This window comes from Wyeomyia smithii, chromosome 3, assembly GCF_029784165.1.
Source record: "Wyeomyia smithii strain HCP4-BCI-WySm-NY-G18 chromosome 3, ASM2978416v1, whole genome shotgun sequence".
Classification (NCBI taxonomy): Eukaryota; Metazoa; Arthropoda; class Insecta; order Diptera; family Culicidae; genus Wyeomyia; species Wyeomyia smithii.
Genome location: NC_073696.1, coordinates 253,069,342 through 253,085,830, shown reverse-complemented (window position 1 = coordinate 253,085,830; position 16,489 = coordinate 253,069,342). Strand labels below are relative to the sequence as shown.

General features: G+C 39.5%; 2 protein-coding genes across 3 annotated transcripts; one reads left to right on the top strand and one right to left on the bottom strand.

Moving 5' to 3' along the window:
* The first annotated feature begins 7,092 nt into the window (after positions 1 to 7,092).
* On the top strand, positions 7,093 to 7,978 carry LOC129730042 (uncharacterized). Its single transcript, XM_055689020.1, has 2 exons — positions 7,093 to 7,331; positions 7,395 to 7,978. Exons 1-2 carry the CDS (start codon positions 7,164 to 7,166, stop codon positions 7,812 to 7,814), a joined length of 588 nt encoding a protein of 195 aa, XP_055544995.1. The 5' UTR covers positions 7,093 to 7,163; the 3' UTR covers positions 7,815 to 7,978.
* On the bottom strand, positions 7,906 to 15,890 carry LOC129730040 (phospholipid-transporting ATPase ABCA1). 2 transcript variants are annotated; one of them, XM_055689018.1, is made up of 6 exons: positions 15,408 to 15,890; positions 13,974 to 14,094; positions 11,855 to 13,904; positions 11,079 to 11,794; positions 9,425 to 11,022; positions 7,906 to 9,362 (listed from the first exon to the last, which is right to left on the bottom strand). In XM_055689018.1, exons 1-6 carry the CDS (start codon positions 15,609 to 15,611, stop codon positions 9,180 to 9,182), a joined length of 4,872 nt encoding a protein of 1,623 aa, XP_055544993.1. In that variant the 5' UTR covers positions 15,612 to 15,890; the 3' UTR covers positions 7,906 to 9,179. The 2 variants fall into 2 exon arrangements, with proteins under 2 accessions (XP_055544993.1, XP_055544994.1); XM_055689019.1 differs by lacking the exon at positions 15,408 to 15,890 and adding an exon at positions 15,228 to 15,334.
* Between the last annotated feature and the right edge of the window lie 599 nt (positions 15,891 to 16,489).

Here is a 16,489-nt window from a genome sequence, read left to right as displayed (position 1 = left end):
AAAAAAATATCATAAAGACTTGAAAAATGTTTGACTAAATCAATACAATACAAACTAAGTTTTGCAATTTGTTTTTATATATTTGTATTATATTTTTTTCTAATTGAAAAATTTGGAATGTAGTAACAAAAAAGGCTGGTTCTACAATTTTCCTAGTTTTGGAACATTTATTTAAGCCAATATTTTAGTAAAAGTAGCTGCCGGATTCTTTTCCTTCTTAGTCTGTTTATGCGTGATGTGACGAGAACCCGTCCCGAAGAAAATTTGTTTTCGAGTGGAACACTCGATGCAAAAAAACACAGGACGTCTCTTGCCATTAACGACAGGTTCGGAAATCCTTCAGAATTGTCCTGAATGATGAAAAGAAAATAAACAACACCATAAATGAAACAAAAATTATGTATATTGTAACACACTTTCCACCAATTTAGCTGATGGCATTCAATTAACAGGGTGGCCAGGAGATTTCCAATTTCAAATTCCTGTTTTTTACGGTTAGAAATTGATGTTTTTCCCGGTTTTAAAACGCATAAATATTTAAGTTCAACCACATTTATTTAGTTATTGACAAAATAATTTTGTGAGAAAATCTTGTTTTTAATATCATTATTTCATTTCAAAACTTGAAAAAGGGTTAACTTCTTCGGCCAACATGTATTTGCTGTTGATTTTTCGACTTTTCATGGCTGAGATTTGCATTATTTCACTCAGCTAAAATCAGGATATAATTTAGAATCAATTTTTGCTTCATGTTTCAGAATATTTTCACATAAATTTTTCATTTATTTTGAACCGTTTTTTGAAACAATTTTTTGTCATTTTAGACTTACGTAAATAATTACTGGTTTATTTAAACTGTTTAACTGAAGCAATATTTGTAACTTTCTGCACTCTCTGGTTGAGATTCAAACCTTTAATATATATTTTTACAAATTTGGAATTTGATTCAAAGTTGTTTTGGCTGCTGTTGAGCTTCGGAAACGACAAATCTTTGGAATCATTTTCTATCAGGCCTTGTGAAATTTCATTAAATGTTTTTAAGCTTTGTTACGGATTTTGGCCCTATTCAAAGTGCTTATTTAAAAATAAAATATAAAAATTCGTTTTACACTAATTCTAAATTGAATTTCAAATATGATTGTGGATTTTTTTTATATTCAATTTGGAATCTTTTCTAGAGTCTAAAATTTAGCAATTTTTTGGCTAAATTCACAATTCTGAGTTCATTTTCTCTTTTAAAACCTAATTTTAAATTGAATTGACTTTAAATTTTTTTATTGAATTGACTTTAAATTTTTTTATTGAATTGACTTTAAATTTTTTTATTATTTTTTCTTGTTTCCTGATTACTTGTTCATAGTCATTTTAAGCTGATGAGAGGAAACATTCTTGTTATTTTTCAGAGTTTTTAAAATAATTAAAACATATTTTTTTGACCCCGAATCGAGATAGTTTTTCGTCTTGCCTGAATCTGCAATGATAGCCGTTTCTGGCAAATTGTTTAAGAATAATATAAATATAAAGAATAAATTTTTGCATTTTCAACCTATTTATTACCCATTTCCTAGTGTTCACACACTTCAGTTTTGAAATTGATTTTAAATTGATTTACAATTTTATTGCTACTTAGAAACAATTTTTGCCTTCTTGAGCTAAATAAGAAGATTGTTTTGTTTTTTCTGTATCCGCGTTCTTAATTTCAGAATTTTCAACAAAAAACTATTTGAAATTCTAAATTTAAATCAATTTAATTTTATTGCTACTTAGAAACAATTTTTGCCTTTTTGAGCTAAATAAGAAGATTGGTTGTGTTTTCTGATTCCGCGTTCTAGATTTCAGAATTTTCAACAAAAATCTATTTAAAAAAATTGAATTTATTACTTTTATAATATCATTGAATTCTTTTCATATTTATGGTGCATTTCTGGCTTTAAATTCAAATCTAATTACTCACTTTTATCGAGAACTTTAGAAACATTTGAACGTATCTTTTATGTTTTTCTAGTCTCTGTAAACGTTTCATGGCAATTGTGAGCTGAATTATGAACAACTGTGTGTATTTCTGTCGTTCAAAATATTTTTTTCCGTTTTCTTAAGGATCTCTTGAGGCTCAGTTATTGTCTTGACAATATAGAAAGGACTAATTTGATACCATTGTTATTCTTACGTGGTATTGTTCCAGGTTTTTTTAGGCGAATAATTTCCGCAATGGCCCTTATAGTTTTGCCTTTTTTATTTGAAAAATATGTCTTTCTGATTCTAGAGGAGTATGCAAGCAATTTGAGAAAAAACAAAGACAGGCTCTGCATTTTAAGCCTCTAGAATACTATTTAATAAATTTTGAATTGAATTTTAAATCATTTTCGTTGCATCTGGTTTTTGAAACGCAAATTCTTTAAAATCAATTTCTGAAATTTCTGGCCTCAAGACATTTCTCAAGCGGATTTAAGCTTAACTGATTACCGGTGGAGAAAAATCAGTTTTTACCTCAAACAATGAACTTTAAACTCTTATTACTAATCAACTATATGCATAATTAACATAAACTGTATTGCATATTAAGCATCAATCTATTCTCTAACGATGCTGAATAGTTTCCTCGTGTAAATTTTCAAGTATAATTGTTGAACTCAAATCAAAGTTTGAATGTCAGGTGCCATATGGCATCATACGCCGGGAATGGTTAGGTTACGATTTTTTTATTTATGATGGTCTATTTCTGCCACTATTATGTCAATCACCGACACCCGGGGAGGCGACTTCAACTAGAATCTTAACTAACGATCCGTTGATTAACGGACCGGTGCCAACGGCTTCACTTTCCCATGCTATAGAAGAACCCAGAGATTTTTCGCCTCTGAAAATCTCCGGGGGATTGAGTCTAGATCAGTTTTGGTTGATTGTGAGTGAATAACGTCACCACACAACCATCGACACCTATGGCGTTGAGATTCGAACCCAGATCCAGCGTGGTTGGTGGAGGCATTACTTGTTTCAGGTTTAAAATATTTTTTCATCATAGTTTAGTTTTTGCCTATTTCAAGTTAACAAATAAAATTTTATTGAAATCATTCTTGACTTCTCTGGCCTTCAAAATATTTTTTAGTAATTTGAAGTTTTTACCTTCCCTGGGCTTTGTAGGTTTTTGTTGGCGATTTGTAACCCAAGATTCAAATCTTGTTTCTTTTTAAAGAATATTTTTACATCAATTGTGAAGAATTCGGTACATAACTTTGAAACAAACTCAGCCATCAATGACATTAGACGTTGATTCTGTAAAGTGGTGGTTGTTTTGATGTTTGATCGCCACTTACTGTTGAAGCCCTAATCAGTGCGAATAAAAGGGAGACAAATTAGAGAAAAACAATCCCAGCCACCTGTTAGTGTCGTCTCTCTTAGCCGAGATTCTAACGTATGAAGACTGGCTTGTTACTCCAGCACCTTACCCCGAGACCAACTGAATGGTTCCTTGAGCCTTCCAGTGTTTGTGAGATGGCAGAAAATGTATAGTGCGTTGAACGTTGAACTAACAACTAATAACAGATCCCAAGCATGTGTAAATGAAAAATAATGTAAAAAATGGACATGATAAATTTCCCGGTTTTCCCGGTTCAGTTTCGAATTCCCGGCTTTTCCCCGGTTTTCAAGGTTTTCCCGGTTCGCTGACCACCTTGAAATAAGCACAAACTCAGAACAAGTTGTGCGAGTCTATCAGTTGTTCACTAGTTTCGAAGTGATAGCAGGAGCAAAATTGAAATAGCAAAAAAAAAATGTAACAATCAATGTCTTTCTAATTTTATAAGAACCATGTGATCAATTAAAGCATATATTACAGGTTAAAAAGGCGCTGAAAATCAAAAAGGATGAAAAACTTGCTGCGTTCTAAGACTTAAATTAAATAATTTTTTTTCACCAAAAATGTCCGGGGTCTGGAAAGCATTATCCGGTCCGTTCCGAAGTCCGGATGGCTTCGTTCCGGTCCGGTCCGGAAAAAAATCGGACTTTGAAGGTTCCGGTCCGATCGGACTTCTGACCGGACCGGAATTTTACCGGACCCTACCCGGTCCGATGTCGAACACAACTCTTGAACTCCGAAAGTGTTGGTGCACGATGATTTTGTTTCAGTATTGCCTGCTTTAGGCGGAGCCGAGCAACATATAGCGAGTGTTTCACGAAAGAATCGTAAACGATTGCACTCAAGCGATCGCAATGATTCTTTCAAATATTGGTTGCTTGTAGGCGGAATTCGGCTACTCCACATCGTGCTTTCACCGTGATATACCACGATGATTCTTGGTGATTTCAAATATCACATGCTAATGCACCATGCTACAATTTCCGTTAGCATTGATGATACCTGCTTCCTCCGGTAAGCAAACAATTGAACGTTACCTAACGTTCATTTGGATTCATAATTTTGTATCACTGGCGATAATATCTCAAAGATTCTCGCGATACTGTTGAATCCAAGTGAACTTGGATATAATAGATACTATCGTGTTTGAATCATTCAGTCTCCTTCTATGGTATTCGGAACTCTTAAAAGCGAAAAACAATCAGCAGCGTTTCTATGGAAAACTTGTACGCGAGTGGAAATAGTTGAACGATACCTGATGAATCAAGCTCCTCCCAGCTGGTCTCGAGGTACGATGCTGGCCCAACAAGCCAGTCGTCGTAGGTTCGCGTCTCGGCTCGGGAGAGACTGTTAGTGTCAGTAGGATCGTAGCGCTAGCCCCGCAACTGTCCTGTACACTTAACAGTTGGCTGCGAAGTCTGTGTATAATAAAACAGAAGGTCGAGTTCTGAATCGGAATGTAGCAGCAAGGCTTTGCTTTGCTTTTTACCTGATGAATCAAAGAACACATTTGCATGAAATATTGCTAGTGAGTGAATTTTTCCATGCTTGACCACGGTATCTCGCTTATCAATGCCGCCTACAAAATACTTTCACAGTTCCTGTTCCGTCGTCTATCATCTTTAACCAGGAGGTTCATGAGCCAGTGGTGCTTATTACGGGAGTCACTTCACGGTGAAATCAGAGTGAAGTGAACAAAATCCTATTACGGGACTCACATAAGTGAGAAAAACGTCGCGAAGTGACATCTGCCGGGGAATCTGGGTTATTGTGAGTGGCATATCAGTGAAGTGAGAAAGGAAAAAGCGACGTTTCGCGTGGAATTATTTCACGACCATTTTGAACGGTGAAATGATTCCACGAAGATGCCATAAGTCTTAAACTTGATTGATTTGTGATCTAATGGTAAATATTGGAATTATTCTTCAGTAACGAAGCGAATCAGAGTTTGATCCGTGCCTTAAAGCGGTCAATTTTTCATTTTTTTGCCCGATGAAAAAAATGCAAACTAGTTCAGGAAATTTTCGATACCGAAAAAAAACGTTTTTTTTATGTCGAATGTCTTAGAAATGCAGAACACGTCGAGATCTGGTGTTATCTAGAAAAACGGGAAGAAACGACTGTCTGGGACTTAGACATTTTTGAGCTGAGAAACAATCTTATTTCACTTGTCCTATTCTCAATTTCACTTCACTGTCAATCTCACTCCACGGAGGTGATTTTTGTCACCTCACTTGAGGTGAAATCGGGAATAGGTCTAAAAAAGTGAAGTGAGCGTGAGAGTGAAATATATTTCACCGTGAAGTGACTCCCGTAATAAGCACCAGTAGTAAGCGGGCTTCTTGGGTGTCCGTGCCACCACGGACCAGATCTTCTTAATTCGACAGATCTTATAAAAATGTCGCAGGTACAACGTATCCACACATTACATCTTCATCGACTTCACGGTGACCTATGATACAGTCGATCGATAACATGGCAGATTATGCACGACAACAGATTTATGAATTAACTGACTCGACTGATCAAAGCCACCATGACGCAAGTGGCGTGCGTGTTTCGGGTATACTCTAGAGCCACTTTGAATCGCGCAGAGGGTTGAGACAAGGTGATGGACTTTCCTGTTTGCTGTTCAACATCGCCTTTAAGGGTGTGATCCGAAGGGCGGGCATCGACACGAGGAGCACGATTTCACATGGTTTGTTCTGTTCAGCTTCTCGGTTTCGCAGATGACTTTGACATCAGAACACACATAACTTTGCGACGGCGAATGAAATACATGCGAGCGAGAGGCTCCAAGGACAACATCAGCCTCCCAACTTTATTCTCTGTAGACGGCAATGAGCTTGAGGTGGTCGACGATTTCGTGTATTTGGGGTCACTGGTGACCGCCGATAATGACATCAGCAAAGTGATCCAGAGACGTATCCAGGCTGGAAATCGTGCCTACTTTTCACTCCGAAAACATTTCGATCGAATTGTTGCGATTTCGACGTCGCACGAAGTTGACACTGTACAAAACCCTGATAAAACCGGTGGTCCTCTACGGAATCGAGGCAACAGCGCTTCTCGCGGAGGACCTTAACGCTGTTGGAGTTTTCGAACGGAAGGTGCTGCGGACTATCTACGGTGACATACAGACGGCATTAACCACGAGCTGAACCTGGAGAACCTGGAGAGAACCCATCGCACACCTTGCGAAAGTCAATAGGATGCGGTTGGCCGGCCCCGTCGTAAGGATGCCGGACGATAACTCTGTGAAATCATTTCTCTTCAGCAACCCTGCCGGCACCAGAAATAAGGGGGCGCAGCGTACACGATGGCTACGCCAGATCGAAGGAGACTTGCGGGTCATCACCGGAACGTTTGGGAAACGGACGAAATACAGCCCAAAATCGAGCAACATGGCGACAACTTCTCAATACAGCACGAGCCACCACGGCTCTCGTCTGATTGGAAAAGTAAGAAGTATAAAAGTACACTCTTCCACCTGCTCTGCCAGTGTATCGGCGTTAGTTAAATTTCCATTAGAAGTATTCGAAAATAGGGGTTCCCTGATAAGAACGTATGAAAATGCATACCAGAGTTTCATAGAAATCTGAATATTTTCTGCTCATAAAGAATGTTAAATGACTATTTTTAATGAACATTCAAATCAAGTTAATTTTGTTTTTCAAGTGAAAAACATCTAATGAAAATCTAAGCAGGCATCTATTAAACTCATTTTGATTTCGGCTTTGAACATAACCTTTTCGGATATAAGCACCAAATTTCAATGTCAAAAAATTAAAAGTGAAAAACAAGAACCATGAAGCTTCATTTCGACTCCAAACTGTGCCAATATCCGAGAACTTTTTTCTCGTTCATCCTAAATTTTCTATTGTGGAAATATAACTTTGCAACAAAAATGTGTACCAATTGTCCGTTCTACAAACATTCGGTCATTTTTGCAGCTTTGTATTTGCTCGTAGAATTGGTAAGATCCATGATTAGTGTCGCAATTTAATAGCTAAAACCTCATTTAAAACCTCTACTGTAGGCTTTGTCGTCATATGACTTGATTCAGCTGATGCTAACGCCACCTGATTCGCCAGAATGCTCCGCTCATGAATGGGTACTCCCGCTGAGGCTAGGCAGCTACCATGTGTCACTTCGAATAGGCGGTTACTACTTCCAGCTCGCAGGTGCACTGTTTTCCGTCCAGGCTGCGGCCCGTAGCCTATACTACCTGGTAACCGGGGGTTATCAGGCGTTGCTTGGATCGGTGATGCTTGTTCCGCTGTTTATAGCGATGAGTGCGATCGGTTTCAGCAGTGCGTATCGACGACTGTGTCCAGGAGAGCGCTGCCGAAGTTTGCTACTGAAACAGGGCTTCCGCTTTGGTACTGCGCTAGTTTATTGGTCAAGCGTGTGCTGTTTGTTGTACAACGAGTACTCGAATTGTATCTTTGAACAGTAGTAGAAAAACTTGAATTCTCATGAAAAAATTTTTGTTATTGGAGTGAAATTTGGCTCGGGTTTTTTCGAAGAAACAATTAGCATTACGGAGATCAGACTTAAACGAAGGTTTTTCTCCGGTACAAGAAAATAAATATTTATTTTGTGGGTTTTTTAACTAATAATAACTTAAATCCTTTATTTGAAAATAGTAATTCCTAAGAGTATCTGTTTGGGTAAATTGGTTTTGATTTTTAATTCGAAAACTGATCTAATGATACTATCACAAAAAAATTTAAATGTTTTTAAAAAATTTCCCTTTTCAAAGCATCGTTTCCGAGAAGAAGATAGTATTCTCGGTATAAAATAATACATTTCTGGTAGTCATAGAGGATTCACATATGGGGGAGATAAAATTAGTACGATCGTAGCACTAGTTCCTAATACAATGAGGAATTGCTGTAAAATCTGGAACTAGTGACTAACTTTCATTGTCACTCACACACCTGTGCCGAGTGAAGTACGGTAGTTTTACGTGACTATCGAATCCTACAGGAAAGCGTTATGTCACACATCTAGATAAGTGTTGATCAAACAACGGTGAAGGTGGTGGGTGAACAGTACATTAAATAAGCACCTGTTTGAAGTGGTTGTCTCTAAGGTATTATGGATAGGTATTATAGATAACAATAATGGTTTTGGCCTGATTGGCATCGCGCTCAAATATTGTGGGCGTAAATACTATGTATATATTTCTTTTGAACCACAAAAGTGCAAAAACACAAAAGTCGAAATGTTAAAACTTGTAACGAGAGTTCTATTCATTGGGTTTCCTTGTTGAGCACGTGTGAATGCATACAAAAATACGATATTGAAAGATTCCTAGGAATCTGAACATGTCTTGCTCTTATAAAATGGTAAGTGACTTTTTTTTATAAAAAATAAGTCAATGTTTAGTTGCCCTAAATTTTGTAAACGGCCAATTCTCAAGTTTTACATGATGATTTGTTAGAAAACAAAGAATGTATGCCAAACAAACAAAAACAGAACAAGTACATAATAGGTTCGCAACTACAACTCAGCCAAAGAGGATCTGGAGGAACATGAATCCAATCGATCACACTTGATTTAAAATTACGTAAGCGGTACTGAAACTTAGAAACAATTTTTTTTTTCAAATAAATTTCTGAAATAATAACAAATCCACACATTTTATCTATCGAATTATCTATCCGATGTCGTGAGAATGATTCGAACTCATACATTTTCGACATAAGCACACGCACACAAACATTCATGCAAGCACGCAAACATTATCCTACATATTACTTTATGCTACCAAACATTGGAAAGCTTGTTCTCGAGACCGAATAGCGTTAAGTATCACTTAAACTTCTTGACACCGCGAGATTGCCGACGGTGCCCTGAAGCTGAGGAATATGTCCTCCAGCGAAGTTTCGTTAATCGAAAAATTATCGATCAGTTGATCGTGGTCCGCCACTAACGTCGTCGTTTTCATGAACAACTCCGACAATCGTATCCGTTCTTGTACAAGGAATTTCAACATGCCCTGGAAGCAAAGAAAAGAAAATTAAACAATCAGTTCAATCTGCTGCTAAAAGTCTGACTCACATCATGTTCTTCCTTGAGTATACATGGTACCTGCTGTTGTGTTACAGTAATCAACCTGCAGGTATCCTCTTGGCTGCAACTTTTCAGCTTAAGAAACAGATTGAATCCCTTTCCATATTTCTCCTTTAACCGCTGGATAAACCCTATGCAGCGTAGCCTACCGTCGACCATAATCGATAACCGATTGCATAATTCCTCACATTCATCCATACTGTGTGAGGTAAGAATGATTGTTTGGTCATGCCGCTGGAGTGTTTTTATTCTGCTCCACACAAAATGTCGAGACTTGGGATCAACACCCGTCGTAGGTTCATCGAGGAATACAACAAGAGGATTACCCAACATGGCGAGAATTGTGTTTACTTTACGCTTGGTGCCACCCGAGCACTCATTTATTCGACTATGAGCAAAGGATAGAATGTCCAGATCGGTTAACCAACGGTTGATAAGGTTTTCTCGTTCCGGTAAATTTTTTACCATCGCACAGTAGTTAATTATTTGATAGGGGGTCATAAAGTCGAGCAGGGAGTCTCCTTGGGGGCAATACCCAAACTGTGACCGATAGTGATAACCGGAGCACTGTCGAATCTCCAGCTCATTCAAGTAAACCGTTCCGTCTGTTATCGGTAAATTGCGGGTAATCATTTGAAAAGTACTGGTTTTACCAGCTCCATTCATTCCCAAAAGTCCAAAGCATTCACCTTGTTTGACTGCAAAGCTGATACCCTTCACTGCCGGTAGGTTTAGGTATTTTTTGCGCAAGTTATGAATGGCGATACTATGCCTAGCAAACTCCGGTGGCTCCCCGCTCACCATTTCTTGGATCTTTTTGGACTCAGCATCGACATCCTCATCGACACTGGAAGAATCGAGTTCGTAGTTCGAATCTGGCTGATCTAGGCCATTCTTTTTTGATTTGCAACATCGTTTAATGAAAGCTGCTAGTCGCGTCTTAGCGTTGGTAATCGCATCCATCCGATACATGTCCTCTACTACTAGGTTCAATAGTAACCACAAAATGGTTCCCATCAACGGTACCAATACATAGATGAAAGTCAACCTGAGTTGTGGAACCCCGTTTTTACCTTGACGATCAATAGAATTCGCCCGAAGTAACGTTTCTATCTTGGTAAGTTTTTGATTTTCATAGACCACCCGTACAGAATGCTTTAAAGCGAACTCCGGAACGATATGGAATAGTAAAATCAAGCTCTCGTTTTCTCGTATTCGATCGTATCCATCCGATAGCAGCAGCACTCCACACGAGCCCACAATCATCAGGTAGCTCATGAACGTTACGGCCGTATCCATTTTGTCTACACTCTGACTGATAATGTAGATTACCGGCAGGGCAGCAATACCGTACAGTAGGAGAATGGTCAAAATTTGGTTGTGTTCTGTTTTGCTGAAAATTTCATCACGATCCATGTTTACGGCTAGTGCGAACACTAGCAAACAAATGATTGTATGAAAGGCGAAGTCTAGCAGAAACGTGCTACCCCAGTACACGTATCGGTTGATGTTTTGCAGCTGCTTGAAACCGCTCGACGCTTCCAGGTAGGGTAATTGAAGATATTGCAGTATATAGAGCATAAACACTGAAATTTAAAACACATGAAAAATTACCCACAAACCTAATTGTAGAAAGCCCTACACAAAGCAATTGATTCTGTGAACATGTACGGCGTCATCGAATACACCTGAAGTCTGCGGGTTGAGGGACTATTCTGAACGGTAACTTCCGCTTCTGGGTAACCGTAGTAATGAAGCAGTAGATTACTTCCGAGGTTCGCTGCGATGGCCGCACTGTGCAGCAAATTGTTGTTGTGCAAAATTTTCAAACTGCGTTCGCTGACGTTAAACTCGACGGCTGCCACCAATGCATCCTGGTAGCGCTCCCAGTTTTTGCTGCCCTCCTGGCGCAGAACACCTTCGATCTGTTGGTCCTCTACTACGATTATATCTAGGTTCTCGAAATAGGCTTCGCCCTTAAGGGCCTCAATATCGAACGGACGATCTTTATCGTTCAGCACAACAACGGCGAACGCATGCTTCACCGTCGAATGGTGCAGGGAAATTGAACCGTAATTAGCACTCGAATAGCCACTGTGTAGCAGAAAACAGAGGAAAGTCGCAAAAATCGGCAGTGCCGACATGAAGCCGTAAATGTGAGCGTTTTGTTTCACGTGTATTAGTTTCTTGTAGGCAATCGCTTTCAACTGCTGTAGAAAAACCTGTAGCAACTGATCGCAGAGCTTTACCGATGGTTTTGGCTGGGTACTGCTGGCGGACAAAGCTCGTGGTTTGATGGGAGCATCTGGAACGTCGAAGCTCTGGTCTTGCTCGAGCGCTTTATTATCCGAGGATGAACTGAAAAATAGATAATTGCAGAGACGTGATCACAAAATAGAGCAAAACATGAATACTCACTTCAAGAATACTTCCTCCAGCGTCGCATTCGTCACACTAATAGAATCGATCCCGAGCACCTCTTTGCTGTCTTCCAGCTCCTTCAGCAGCGGTGCATACTGTTCGATGCAAATGTACGGCAACGTGACGGCAAAAACGGGCTCAACCGTTGATTTCTCCACTGCCCCCTGAATGTATTGGTTTATTTTCGACAGTACCGCCACTCGGTTAAAGTTGTCCTTTTTCAACAGTTTCAGAGTGTAGCCTTTTCCATAGTGGAATTTCAGGAAAATCGAAGTGCCGAACGCAATCAACTCACCGTTTTCCATGATAGCAATCCAGTCCCCGAGCACATCGGCTTCCTCCATGAAGTGTGTCGTGATTAGAATGGTATGATCTTTCTTCAGTTTCAATAGAATGTCCCAGATATCTCTTCGTGATTCCGGATCCAACCCGGACGTGGGCTCATCCAGTATAAGCAGCTTAGTTCGTCCGATAATTGCGTTCGCTAGACAGAGTCGTCGTTTCATTCCACCTGACAGCTTTGAAACTTTTTGGTCGCTTTTATCGTACAGATTGACCTTCTCCAGTATCTCATCCGCCTGCTGTTGGGCTTCCGATATGCTCATCCCTCTGAGAGCCCCGAAAAAGATCAAATGTTCTCGACAATTCAAAAAGCTCAGCGCAACGTTGTGCTGTGGACAGAAACCAATTTGCTGCCGGTAATTGTTGGCGTTGTCTTCCCCGTCGATTTCGATCTTTCCAGACGTGCGTGGCGTCATTCCGGTTATAATGTTCATTGTAGTTGTTTTGCCCGCTCCATTGTGACCAAGAAGAGCCGTTATTTTATTCTTATAGATTCGCAACGAAAGATCATTAACGGCCGTTCGCGTCCCGAAGGAGGTCTTATATATTTTATTCAAATGATCGATCCTGACAACTTTCTCCAAGTGGTCTCCATTTTCCATCGCTCCTTTGGCACCACTACTACCCTCACCGTCTGTTAGACTGGACCGATCGTAACCATTTTGTACCTTATTTTTACCCTTTTGGTAGTATTCTCGGTTGAACAGGAACAACCAGTGCTTCGGTGTGCCATACCGTCCTGGCCACACATTAGAAATGTATAACCAAAGAAAAGTCCAGATTGTTGTACCAAGAATAAGCATTAACATGACCACGATGAGGCTTATCCGAATGTTTCCTGGATAACCGGCCACAAAGGCATCACCCGCGCTGAAGCTGTGCCAGGAATTCTGATAGTCGTGTAGAATCGAAACGCCAACTTTTAGGCCAACCATCGGAAAAATCGTTAGACATGCCTCGAACTGTTTTTGCGTCGAAGCAAATATGACTGGCGCAAAGAAGCAGATTGGAGCCACAATTGTCGCAATTGTTACCGATTCGAGCAGTGTGCTAACGAAGAAGGCAAACGTGATGGTACAAATAAGAAACAGAAACAGGAGAAAGTAGGCACAAATCGTCTGAGCAACTGTAAGCTCCCATACGGCCGCCGTGTTTGTGATGATCATACACACTACGGCAATGATTGCTAGGTGGACAAAGTTCGTAATAACGTACGCTACCTCGTTCCAGTAGCTGGCCGGAGTGGCAATCTTGAGATATTCCTTCATGCCGGAGCTCTTCTCCTCCACCAACGGGACAAGCAGCAAATAGGTACAGGCAACCGATATGAATACTGCCAGCATCATACTCACGACGAAGATCTCCGAGGACTCCTGCGGTCGGTCCGCCATTAGTGGTACATGTTGGAAGTTGTATTCTGGTAGCGTTTCTTCAGAAAGCCCGGTTCGAATTTCTACAAAGGATTTCTCTATCGCGTACTGCAGCGCAAGGAATCCACTCTCGAAGTATTCGTTGCGATCTTTCAGATAGCTACTGTACAAATCGCGGGAATAGATTTGCTCGGTGCGAAAGTTATTATTCTTGCTGCGAATCGTGTACGAGAGTCGTGCTTCCGATGAGTTGGTCGCAAAGTCGATTGCGTAGAATTCCTGGCCCGTCATGATTGCCTGCTCCATTTCGCCAGCCGTTTCGAATGGTTCCACTCCTGAACAGGTTATGGAGAACGATGTAGATTACATTCGATTCGTTGTATTGCAAAAAAAAGGATACTCACGATCGAAGGTGATGAATAGCTTGAGACGAACAAGCTCTATCAACTCCTTGGTAAAGTCATTGCTCGGCGAGTAGAAAAGCTTGTTCGAGTATCCGGTTGGGTAGAATCCCACCAAGTCATCCTACGGACGGGAGAGAAATTAAAAATCAGTTTAGTTTCAGCAGGACATGAAGTCAATAATTTTTTTGTAATTCAGTGAAAATGCTGCCAGATCCGACAGGAGAGATGAAGAGTTCCGGATCAATTGTTTCTCGACACTTTTTGTGAATCGTTTAGTCCTACAAAGGCTCTACTAAGTGTTTGGGAATAACGGAACGAAAATTTTATAACAAAAGTTGATGAATTGTACTCTCAAATCTTCGAAGCGTTGTTTCCCTTTCTTAATAAGAAAGATGATCTCCTCCAACCTTGGTAACGTCACGTTACTATTGAATGCCGCCTGTGGTATTAATTGCCCACTGATATCTTATCGCTGTTATTTGTGGTTTCGCAATGCCGTACGTGCGTTCACAATACTTTACAAATTTCCACGCTATATTTAAGCATTTCACCATCGCAAAAATTTTTTCTACGTAAGGTTTGAAAATGGACAACTTAAGTCATGAAAAATGGATTGCGATTGCGGTTGGAAATCTAGTTTATCATCATATTGATAAACATTTTATGAGGTTGTTTGTTGATAGATCGAACTGTTAATAAAATCGAACGTTTATTTGTCTTTCCAAGAAATGAAGTCAGATATAAGAGAAGCAGTTGACTCATGAGAGTCCTATTTCACTAAACATCACAACGAGCGTTTCAGCGAAATGAGCTGCAGTGCTCTGAATCAGAATTCCGTTCACGTCCAATACTGTAAATAGAACTGGAGAACCTGATTATAGCAGAACAAATGCATTGAAACCAGATTTTGATCGTAGGTATCGATTTATGATGATATCGTAAACTACTGGTCAATTTTCGTACACCTCATTTTTCTTGGAAATTTCAGTAATATTTATGTAAGCCTTCTAATAAAGTAGAAAGCAACTTCCCAAAAAACAGGTTTGCTTAAACCGCAACCATAACGAGTTGTTCATAGGAGTCACCACGATGTTTGAAAAACATGATTGTTATTACTAGCATGATGAATATACATCATGATTATTAGAACGATTGCGTTAGATCGTTACCTACCTAAATTTCGCTTAAATTGGATAGCAGCTTTTTAAAAATATGAGGCGTGTGACCACGATTGAAATGAACAAATAATATTACCTTATCTTATCTAACGGCCTGTAGAATTTCTACGAAAATTGCCATCAGCTTGAATCGTCCTAAAGAAACACTAAATGTTTAAATATAATTTTTTTAAATTGCTTCGACTCTCTCCAACCTCATTTCCGAAAAACCAAAACAAACGAGCACGCACACGCACACACCCGCACTGCTAGTTACCTGAGACAAAGTGGCGGAAACTACAGCGGAGGTTTCCAAATTGCTTCTTTTTGCACCTCCCCGTTGAAAACCGGAACGGCTGAATACGTACAGCGCGATAACTACTATTGGAAAAATGGTATTTAGTATATTCCGCACTGGGTGACGCCATTTCTCCTTGCAAGCTTTGAATAGGAATATCTCGATTAGGCTGGCTGCAGCCATAGTAGTGAAGGCTTTCCTTCTTACGAGTTTACATAAAAGAAATTTTCAACTGTATTCGTTTTTTGTCACTTCAACTTATTCGCAGAAAGTACCACTCGGGAGCTGACATTTTTTTTGTATACACGAAAGACTAGAGAGAACACTTTTAACACTTTCTATGTACTTCAGTTTGATTTTAACCTAACAGCCACGACCAACAGGATTGATATTCGCACGGAGACACACAGAAAAGGGAATTGAAGCTTGATTAGATTACATTCCTATTAGAAAAGAGACGTGGAGTGCGTACCAGGGGGCTGGCAAACCTATTGTATAGCAGGTAATATTTTGCAGGTTTTACTCGAAAGAAGCATGTCTGCACGTTATTATGTTATCTGTTCTTTTTGTGCTCATGAAATCTATAAGAGAAATAAGAGAGTATACAGAGCCGACAAGACAATCACCATCATATGCGAATAATGTTACCTTGCTTTGAATGGATGTCCGTTATTCATTTGATGCCAGCCCCCTGGTTTGCGCAGTGAAAAAACAGCGTTGCCATTATTATTTCCAAACTTCATGCGTGCAACCAATCGTAACAATTTAAAAGGACGTAAAATAAATAATGTAATACAGCGAATCACCTTGTTGGGTGTTCGTTAGTTTGACTATGCTCTAACTAAAAAGTCCTTTAGTGTCAACGCAATTCAAATGCATGTAGGGGACCCTAAATGTGAATATATAATAATAAAAAATTATATTTATCCAGCTTTCCAAGAGCGGTAATGGCGGGCAGTGCACGCAGCGCATTTTGACGTTTCCTGTAGGTCAAGAAATTTTCAGTCGTAGTAACGGAGTATAAAATAGAACAACAACTTTAACAACTTTAACAAACAATG

What these genes read in the sequence shown, in the direction of transcription:
- LOC129730042 (XM_055689020.1), top strand. Translation starts at nt 7,164, where the DNA reads ATGAAGCTTCATTTCGACTCCAAACTGTGCCAATATCCGAGAACTTTT. An exon ending in TGTATTTGCTCGTAGAATTG is followed by an intron (nt 7,332 to 7,394) that starts GTAAGATCCATG and finishes CCTCTACTGTAG; the next exon opens with GCTTTGTCGTCATATGACTT.
- LOC129730040 (XM_055689018.1), bottom strand. Translation starts at nt 15,611, where the DNA reads ATGGCTGCAGCCAGCCTAATCGAGATATTCCTATTCAAAGCTTGCAAG. An exon ending in CTGGAGGAAGTATTCTTGAA is followed by an intron (nt 11,795 to 11,854) that starts GTGAGTATTCAT and finishes TCTATTTTTCAG; the next exon opens with TTCATCCTCGGATAATAAAG. An exon ending in TACTCAAGGAAGAACATGAT is followed by an intron (nt 9,363 to 9,424) that starts GTGAGTCAGACT and finishes CTTTGCTTCCAG; the next exon opens with GGCATGTTGAAATTCCTTGT.